This window comes from Mustela lutreola, chromosome 4, assembly GCF_030435805.1.
Source record: "Mustela lutreola isolate mMusLut2 chromosome 4, mMusLut2.pri, whole genome shotgun sequence".
Classification (NCBI taxonomy): Eukaryota; Metazoa; Chordata; class Mammalia; order Carnivora; family Mustelidae; genus Mustela; species Mustela lutreola.
Window position 1 is genome coordinate 129,826,830 of NC_081293.1, and position 10,437 is coordinate 129,837,266.

A 10,437-nucleotide genomic window follows, 5' to 3' on the forward strand; every position below is an offset into this window, starting at 1 on the left:
AGCTTCCCCAAAGCCCAGGCTTTTCGCTGGTGATGCACTCCTTCGGCCTCCGGCAGCGAGGACGCTCCTGAAGAGAGGTCGTCGGGTTCTCTAGATTTTCTGAGTATTTAATACTCTCCCTTTGCTTCTGTTTCTGACTTGATTTAACAGGAGAAAAAGACTACAAGAAAGATAATAGCGGACGGCGCATCTGGTTTTACTCTTTCCATTCCGTCAAAGTTTGTGTTTGTGTTTTGTTGTTGTCCTTCATTTGACAGCAATTCTGTGAACTTCTTGGGGAAATGGCGCATCCAAAGCCCGCCAAGCCCAGGCTAGAGCTCTAGGACGTATCAGAGTCATATTTTAAACAAAACCTTGACAGACATAAACTTAAAGGAAGCCGTGCGCTCCTTAAGTCAAAAGCATCTGTTCTGATCGCTGCGCTCGGTTTGCTGTTGGTAACCAGCGTTAAGAGCAGTATTTTAAAACAAGAAAATGGATAGAAGAAAAGAAAAGCTAAGTTCCGGGCTTCGCCGACTCCTATTCATTATCTCCAACAGCATATGGGACCATTCTCCTACTAGTCCTCGCCCTTTCTTCGGCAAAAGGAAAAGCAACCAAGCCTGTCCCGCTTCATAGCAAACCCACTCTTTGTGCCCGAGCGGTGCCTCTGCCACCACTACTACTTCCTCCTGCTCCCGCCCCCACCTCCTCCCGCCCGCCGCCGGCTTTCGCTAAGGGAGGCAGGCAGCGGGCGCCCTTTGCGCCGGGAAGCCAGTGCCGCGATTGGGCGACGGTCCCTGAGCCTCCAGTTCCGCGTCGGTTTCAAGGCTCCTCCCTCCTGGTGAAAGACAGACTGCGGGGCGCCTGGAAACCGGTCCGAGGGCGCGCGCGAGAGATGAGAGCGAGCGAGTTGAGGGATTGACACAAATGGTCAGGCGGCGGCGGCGGAGAAGGAGGCGGAGGCGCAGGGGGGAGTCGAGGCCACTGGGCTGCGGAGAGTTGCGCGCTCTACCGGGCCGCGGCCACTAGCGCTGCGCGGCCAGCCGGGAACAAGCGAGCCGAGGGCCAGGAAGGCGGGACGCGACCCCGGCCGCCGGAGCCACCCGGGCTCTCCCCGCCGCCCACGCTTCATGAATCGCAAGTTTCCGCGGCGGCGGCGGCTGCGGGACGCGGAGCGGGAACCGGGGGAGCGGGCTGAGCGCGGCTCAGACTCGACGGAGGGCACCGGCACGGAAGATATCTCTCTGGCCGCAGGGGGAACCTCTGCCGGCTGCGCCACTGCCAGCCCCAGCCGGGCGGCGCCAAGAAAGGAGCCGAGAAAGTATGGCTGAAGAGGAGGCGCCTAAGAAGTCCCGGGCCGCCCGCGGCCGCGCGAGCTGGGAACTTTATGCCGGGGCATTCCCGGCTGGACGGGTGGCGGAGGGGAGCGGCTGCTGCCGCCGTCCCCCAGCTGGCTCTGGACGCTTGGCGCGCCGGCTCTTGCTTCTGCTTTGGCTGCTGGAGGCTCCGCTGCTACTGGGGGTCCGGGGGCAGGCGGTGGGCCAAGGGCCCGGGCTGGGGCAGCAGCCCCCGCCGCCGCCGCCTCAGCAGCAGCAGAGCGGGCAACAGTACAACGGCGAGAGGGGCATCTCCATCCCGGACCACGGCTACTGCCAGCCCATCTCCATCCCGCTGTGCACGGACATTGCGTACAACCAGACCATCATGCCCAACCTTTTGGGCCACACGAACCAAGAGGATGCGGGCCTCGAGGTACACCAGTTCTACCCCTTGGTGAAGGTGCAGTGCTCGGCGGAACTCAAATTCTTTCTGTGCTCCATGTACGCGCCCGTGTGCACGGTGCTGGAGCAGGCTCTGCCGCCCTGCCGCTCCCTATGTGAGCGCGCGCGCCAGGGCTGCGAGGCGCTCATGAACAAGTTCGGCTTCCAGTGGCCGGACACGCTCAAGTGTGAGAAGTTCCCGGTGCACGGCGCGGGCGAGCTGTGCGTGGGCCAGAACACGTCGGACAAGGGCACCCCGACGCCCTCGTTGCTGCCGGAGTTTTGGACCAGCAACCCTCAGCACGGCAGCGGGGGGCACCGTGGCGGCGGCTTTCCGGGGGGCGCCGGCGCGTCGGAGCGAGGCAAGTTTTCGTGCCCGCGCGCCCTCAAGGTGCCCTCCTACCTCAACTACCACTTCCTGGGGGAGAAAGACTGCGGAGCGCCCTGTGAACCGACCAAGGTGTACGGGCTCATGTACTTTGGGCCCGAGGAGCTGCGCTTCTCGCGCACCTGGATCGGCATCTGGTCAGTGCTGTGCTGCGCCTCCACGCTCTTCACGGTACTTACGTATCTGGTGGACATGCGGCGCTTCAGCTATCCGGAGCGGCCCATCATCTTCTTGTCTGGCTGCTACACGGCAGTGGCCGTGGCCTACATCGCCGGCTTCCTGCTGGAGGACCGAGTGGTGTGTAACGACAAGTTCTCCGAGGATGGGGCGCGCACAGTGGCGCAGGGCACCAAGAAGGAGGGCTGCACCATCCTCTTCATGATGCTCTACTTCTTTAGCATGGCCAGCTCCATCTGGTGGGTGATTCTGTCGCTCACCTGGTTCCTGGCAGCGGGGATGAAGTGGGGTCACGAAGCCATTGAGGCTAACTCTCAGTATTTTCACCTGGCCGCCTGGGCCGTGCCGGCCATCAAGACCATCACCATCCTGGCGCTGGGCCAGGTGGATGGCGACGTGCTGAGCGGGGTGTGCTTCGTGGGGCTCAACAATGTGGACGCGCTGCGCGGCTTCGTGCTGGCGCCGCTCTTCGTGTACTTGTTCATCGGTACGTCTTTCCTGCTGGCCGGCTTCGTGTCCCTCTTCCGCATTCGTACCATCATGAAGCACGACGGCACCAAGACCGAGAAGCTGGAGAAGCTCATGGTGCGCATCGGCGTTTTCAGCGTGCTTTACACGGTGCCAGCCACTATCGTCATCGCCTGCTACTTCTACGAGCAGGCCTTCCGGGACCAGTGGGAGCGCAGCTGGGTGGCCCAGAGTTGCAAGAGCTATGCCATCCCCTGCCCCCACCTCCAGGGGGGTGGAGGCGCCCCGCCGCACCCGCCCATGAGCCCAGACTTCACAGTCTTCATGATCAAGTACCTTATGACGCTGATCGTGGGCATCACGTCAGGCTTCTGGATCTGGTCCGGCAAGACCCTCAACTCCTGGAGGAAGTTCTATACCAGGCTCACCAACAGCAAACAGGGAGAAACCACCGTCTGAGACCCGGGGACTCAGCCCATTCCCAGTCGTCGTCGGCTTCGTCCTAGCCACCCCTGTAAAGCTGGCCCCGTGGAAACCTTGCCAAACCTGGCTACTTGAGGCTTCCTCACTAGCCATTCACTTTTCGCAGGCTCCTTTTAACTACCCAGCTCCTGCAAAAGCTTCCGTCCCTGGGGGCAAACGGACTGGAGGGCCCAACTACAGCAGGGGGGACGGACAGACCTCTCTCGTTCTCACACTCTGGTACCAGGACTGTACGCTTTTATGATTGTAAATAGCCTGTGTAAGATTTTTGTAAGTATATTTGTATTTAAATGACCGATCACGCGTTTTTCTTTTTCTTTCTCCCCCTCCCTTTTTGGTTTTGTTTAAATTTTAATTAATTAGGGCTGTTTAACCTTTTGAGGCTTTCCTTCTTTCCCTTTTCCAAGTACTGCAGAGGTAAAACAGGAGCTCGAGGTGCTCCCGCTGTTCTGGCGCGCCCCTCCCTGCAGCGGTCGGGTGCGTCTGGGGCTGAGCGGCCCAGGTTACTTTCCGCCTCCTCTTTCTGCTCCCCTCTTTCCCTTCGGTGTTTGGCGTCAGGGCTCTTTAGATAGAGCTCCAGGGGGGTAGGCCTTTGCCCATCCCAGGTGTGCTCTTGTTGGGGGAGGGGGCAGATTGTGAAGGCCTTGTTCCTTTGACTATCTGAAACTGAATTTTTCCACTGTGGAGAACATTCCCCCTAGCTTTGAGGGAGGCCCACTAGATTCCGGCTATGGCATTCCCAGCCTCCCTTCCCACTGGCCTACAAACGCCGAGGCACTCTCTTCTTCCACCTAAGTTGCTTAGAGGGTGAGTGGGATGACCAGTGCCAAACTTTTTCAAGTCTTAATTTTTGGTGGATGAGCTCATTTCATTCTCTAGTGTCTAAAACCTGGTATGGGTTTGGCCCGCATCACGGAAAGATGTGGTTGCTGAGATTTGGGAAGAGGCACAAAGCTTTGTGTGAGTTGGGAGAGACTGAACATGGGGGTTATAAAATGTTAATTTTAATTGCATACTGATGCCTGGCAAACTGCCTCTAGGACTGAGACAGCCCGCATTTAGATTTTACCTTTCTGTAAAATGGAAACATGAGGGCACCTGGAAAGCTTTGTTAAGGAGTTGATCTCTGCTTTCCTTAACTGGACAGCAGGATGTAAGTTGAATAGGAAAACTTGAAGGAGATATCAGTGTAATGGGATTCCTCCAAATGAAGTGCTCCTTTCTTATTTTTAATCAAATAATAATTAGACATAGATCAGAAACTTTAAAATGTAAACGTTGTACACTTTCAACATATTATGATGATTATTCAGCTACACATTCTGAGGGAAGAACAATCCACATTAAAAATAAGCTTGTAAAATTTGGGGAGGTAAAGGAGGTGAAATAATTGATGGGGTTAGCTCCTGAAATAAACAAAATATGGGCATGCACATGGTAAAGGGAAAGTGTGTGCAGTTCTCCTGCATTGAATCCTGTGTGCTCCTTTTTGGATTTACAGAAATGTGTCAAATGTAAGTCTTTCAAAGCCATTTAAAAATATTCACTTTAGTTCTCTGTGAAAAAGAGGAGGAAGACCGTCCTCTTGATTGTATTGTTTTAAATTTTAAGAGTTATCAAAATGCCAGTACTTAGGACCTAAATTTATCTATGTCTTTCATACCCTAAAATGACAATGGTCTTTGGATTTGGTATGCATTTATTCTGTTCACTATCACAAAATCATCTATATTTATAGAGGAATAGAAGTTTATATATATAAAATACCATATTTTTAATTTCACAAATAAAAAAATCAAAGTTTTGTACAAAATTATATGGTTTTTGTGCCTGAAAATAATAGAGCTGGAACTGTCTGAACTATCTTTGCATTTTATAGTGTCTCATAGCCAGTCCCAAAGTATAAAAATTCAGGAATTCAATGAAATAGTCTATTCTTAAACATTCAGACCAGCCCTTAAAGAAGTGTCCTACTTGCAGTGTTGCGACAGACATTGCCCAGTTCCTAGACAGCATCTGCTTTCATGACAGTAACAATATAAAATAGAAGCTTCCAAATTATTTCTTTACTTAAAGAGGATAATTAAAAAGAGAACTCTAATTTTAATATTAAAGCTTTTTGTTTTTCCTTTCAAGGGGTAAATTTACATGACTTTTTATAATATGGAGGTTTATTTAAATCATCAGGCACCACCTTGGTCATGATTTTTTAGGGGTACTGTCTTTTTCATAATCTTGGGTATTCCAAAACCTTGAATAGGTAATCAATAAATGGTTAACTGACTGTGTGTTTATAAACATTTTAAACAGTAGTCAGGTATATATGGTTGTTTTTGTTGTTTGCTTTGGAAGACCCCATTTTTATATTGTTCAAGGATCCTTTTCCAGAGAAATTATTTAGTTGGTCTACTCTTAGAATTTATACATATAGATATGTATATGACATGTATATATATACATATATAAACACATATATATAAGTATACACACACAATTTTTATAAAATAGAGGTGCAAAGTTTACTTATATATTTTACAATATGGAAATAAGGTTATAAGAAATGGAAAATGCCTGACGGAAAAACCTCAAATACCTTTGGAAAACAAGTCTCTTATTCCTTTACAGACTAAAAATATTTATATTAAATTTTCCCATGAAAATATTTTGTGGTAAAATGACAAGGAACTAAAATGAAGACCATTGATACAATTGAGTTAGTTTTGTGGTATTAATGCAGTTGTCTTTTAAGTAATTATCGCTATTTATTTTAAGGCAAATGAAAAAATTAAATCTAATTGAAAGCACATTTAATTTTAAGTAGCAAGTTGTAATTTTATAGTCTTTTTCCTTTGTTTCATTAATCTACTATAGTAGATATGAGAAGGTTTTATTGTGTAGACGTTTTAAAAAAACAATTCTTAGGCCAAATTAAAAGATGTCTCCTCTCTAGGTATTTCAATCAGATGATTTCTGAGGAAAAAAATTTAAGATTATTAGTCTCAATCCAAGAAATAAATATAAGGCATTCTTGTGTGTGTCCTTATAATAATGTAACTATAAACTTGATGCTAGATTTAAATAGCCTCAAGAGTCATTTTTAAGTCACCATCAGGCTTTGTTTTTAGGAAATAACTTATTTAAAATTGTGTAGCCTATGGAAAGCCAATGTATTCTTTTGTTTCTTTCGGTACTGGTGGCAAACAAGTCTTTCTTGGAAAACTGTAAAGGTACCTGGAATATAGTCCCATTAGCATGCTGTTTCCATGACAAACCGTATTTTCAGATGGTTTGGTTTGCCTGTTTTTTTTTTTTTTTTTTTAAACTAGCTATCAGTTGGAGTCCATTTTCCCCCTCACAGTGTGCTTGATTCAGCTTTTATAGGAAATGTATACAGAGTATGAAAGCCTTCTGGTGCTCTTTTTAATAATTTTTTTTAAAAAGGCCATTTTTCACTTAAACTTTGTGGGAGTAGAAAGTCCTATTTTTACTCTCAGAGTCAGTCAGTGTCGAACATATGCAAAACAGCTGGACCAGAAAAACAGCTGGACCAGATTTTTCAGTTTGTTTGGGGTAGTCACTTATCAGCCTGGGTTTACGGTCCTGGTCCTTTTGTCTCCACTGAGCAATGAAGGCTTCTGCTGTAATTACATCATTCCCGAAGTCCAACATTTAACTAGGAAAGGAGACCACAGTGAGGAAGTTGGTGGCCAATTAAGAAAAAAATTGCCTAAACCACAAACCATTTCAGGCCTTGGGTGACTTCAGATCACTTTCACTGATACCATGTTTTAATCTTTAAAAAAAATTTTTTTTGAAGATGTCATATTTTCAGGGTGTGTGTGTTCCTGTTAACTCCAGCTCCTTTTACCTTCATTGCTTTCTAATCTGTCCATTGGCTATGGGCCACATTTTATGTAATGTACATGCAATTAATTGAAACTAGTCATTACACTGAGTGTCTCTGATCCATTTCTGATTGTAACATTCTGTGTAACTGGGGTTGAGAGATAAGAATCAAAATATGATCATTACATATGTCTTGAGGTGGTTGCTAGTGATAGTGTTCTTGAATACAGAATATAATAATTTCAAAGTCTTGCAGGATTAATCTGTAGGAGCCAAAGTAAGTTGTGGGCTACATATAAGAATTCTCTAGTTATATTACTGAAAAGGAATTGCAATACTATCTTAAACTCAGGGGCTTTTATTTAAGGCCCTTACATTTGAAATGAGGTCTTACAAGGTATGTGCCAAAAAAGGTAAAGTTTTTTGGTGACTCCTAAGACTTATACCTATATTTTGAACTGTTGGCAAGCGCTAGCAGCCCTTAGAGTTTGAAAAACAGTAGTTGAGCTTCGATCATGACTCAGTTTCCTTAATCTTTTTGGGCTTAAATAATTCTATTCTCTTTGGTCATAGTCACTTTTGACAATAGGTTTATTAAACCACAATAATTATAGTAACAAAATAGCTTATTTGGAACCTAGTGACTAAAAAACAGGTCAACTCTAGACCAATTTTCTTAAGTAATATCACAATCTTTGGTGACAGCTATCTGTACTCCATTACAGAACCAAGTTCCTCTTTGAGATTCTCCTGTTGGAGATTTTTGTTTATTAGTTGGTTTGGGACCCAACTAATGGGCCAAATAAGGATTTCTCACAGAAATCTTTCTCAAGTAATGAACTGGCTCAAGTACAATCTATAAGCATATCCTACAATTAACATAAAATAAATATTCTGAAGGTTATCAGTCTTATAAGTCAAGCAGATTTTTAAATTGCTTGAAAAAAATAAGATTTTTTCAATAGAGATTTCTCTTAAATCCTTTGTTTTAAGATGGTGATTTTCTAAAGAGCTCTTTTTTTGAGTGATAATTCAAATAGCACTGCATTTTCTAAAGGAATCATCAGTAAACTAGCTGAATGGCATATTTGTATAACAAATAATGTTAAAAATCAAGGATTGGAATAGCACTGATTTTGCACATTTTACACACATATGCTATTTTTTAAATAAAATTGACTTGAAGACAGTAATTTAAAACTTTAAAATTTATGATATGCATTTTTCGTATGAAGACCATCTCAAGAAATTTTATTCCCAGTACAGACTTTCAAAACATGTTCCTAGGAATACAGTGATGAACATGAAAAGGAACCGCTATTGGTGCTTTGAGATGGTTCTTTGTGGCCTGGATTTCCTTTCTTTCCTTTTTAAAAACCAAGTAGCCTCTAATTTGTGGGTATCTCCATGTTTCAGATCTTAATACCTGTTTGAATTAAATTTGCAGGGGAATAACTGCAGGATCCCCCCATAGACAAAGTGTGGCCTTCATTTCCTTTCAACCTGGCAGTGTGTCCTTGCTTAAATGAGGCACTCTGAGACAGATTGTTCTCTTGCCCTTGGAAATGCTCATCTTCACAAATATAGCAGCAAATACCTGGAAGTCATATAGGTTAGAGAAATGCATATTCCAAATGCCAAGTGCTACTTGGTTGTTAGAAGGATTTTTTTTTTCCCTTAAAAGTAGATTTAGAGACTATTCTTGACCTTATCTTTCCAACTCTTGGAAAACTTTTTCTTTTTTTAAAGTTAACTTCAATAAATCCTCTCTCAAAAACTCAAAGCTCAGCTAAGATGGCCCATTGTTTACGCTCGCCCAAGGCTGGGGGTTTCTTGGGATGTGGGGCTCCCAATGGTCAAACCAGGAGAGTCCTAGGCAAGCTGAGATGATGGGTCACCTTGATTCATGGATTAAATTGTGCTCCTACAATACAGTGAAAGCTGTGGTGGTCACTGGTACAGCATTACAAGTATTCCACTGCAGCATTAGCCTTTTTAAAATATTGAATGAGGGACGCCTGGGTGGCTCAGTTGGTTAAGCAGCTGCCTTCGGCTCGGGTCATGATCCCAGCGTCCTGGGATCGAGTCCCACATCGGGCTCCTTGCTCCGCAGGGAGCCTGCTTCTCCCTCTGACTCTGCCTGCCATTCTGTCTGCCTGTGTTCCCTCTCGCTTGCTCTCTCTCTGACAAATAAATTAAAAAAAAAAATTAAAATATTGAATGAAAAGCCAATGAACTCAGACCTTTGTAACTGATCTTCACAGTGAGTACCAGTCAACAAAAGTTGAGTGGAATGTGAAAGTGTAATGGAAGAAACCATATGGATAACTTAGTCCTTCTGCCTTCTACCTCCTGAAGAAGTGGTTCATAGATACAAGAATCTCAACTGGGCCCTGAGCCCTGTTCTTAGTACTTATGAAATCAGGTTAAGTGGATATTTTTGTTTAAAAAAAAATCTCAAAAGTGTTCCCCTGGAATGAATAGAGTTTTTTTTGTTTTTTGTTTTTAATTAATGTTAAAGTTTATTAGATTGTAAGGACCTGTTAGGCTTTTGCATATGTTCATATTTATTTTGCTTTCTTATAATAATACAGTCCAGTGTAATAAGTTTTCACCCTCAAGTTAGGGACTATCCCAAATGGCAATATCTCAACACTTAATTTAATTGTCATACTTTTTCTCAGAAGTAAGTAGGTTTAGCACCCATACTTTTCCCAAAACAAAAAGTATCTACAGGAAGGGAAAAGAAAAAGATAAACTTACAGTTCTACCATGGTTGTTGGGAATGGTGGAAGGCAGCAAGTGGAACATGCAATCCACGCCATGGTCTTCACGTTTCTATTCATACGAAAACTCCAAGTTGCTCCACACTTTTTATATTGAGTTCATCCTTTTTGCCATCCTTCTCATAGATCTATTTCTATCATCCTTCTTACAATGCACATAAAATTTCACTGCGTTTGTTGTTGAAACAAAATACACTATTCTTGCTATCTTTTAGCCACACACAATGTAAAGGAATAAAAAAGATGTGCAGATAAGGTAATTATTTCAGGAGGTACCCACACATTAGTTTCTAGAGCTGAGATTCTCAACAGGGGTCAGTTTTCCCCCAGGACATATTTGACAATATCTGAACACAATTTTTATTGTCATGATGGTTGTGTGGAGTAATTATGGGTGTTTAGTGAGGAGAGGACAGAGAGGCTACTAAACATTTTACAATGCACAGGACAACCCTGGGCAACAAAGAATTATATGATCCAAAGTGCCAAAGTTAGGAAATCCAGATCTGGAGGAATACTGAAAATAGTGAAATTATACATTTTAAAA

The 10,437-nt window shown here is 44.6% G+C and overlaps 1 protein-coding gene across 1 annotated transcript; it reads left to right on the forward strand.

Annotated features, from left to right (window-relative positions):
- The first annotated feature begins 813 nt into the window (after positions 1 to 813).
- FZD1 (frizzled class receptor 1) lies at positions 814 to 7,227 on the forward strand. Its single transcript, XM_059171076.1, has one exon. It carries the CDS (start codon positions 1,306 to 1,308, stop codon positions 3,232 to 3,234), a length of 1,929 nt encoding a protein of 642 aa, XP_059027059.1. The 5' UTR covers positions 814 to 1,305; the 3' UTR covers positions 3,235 to 7,227.
- Positions 7,228 to 10,437: the final 3,210 nt, after the last annotated feature.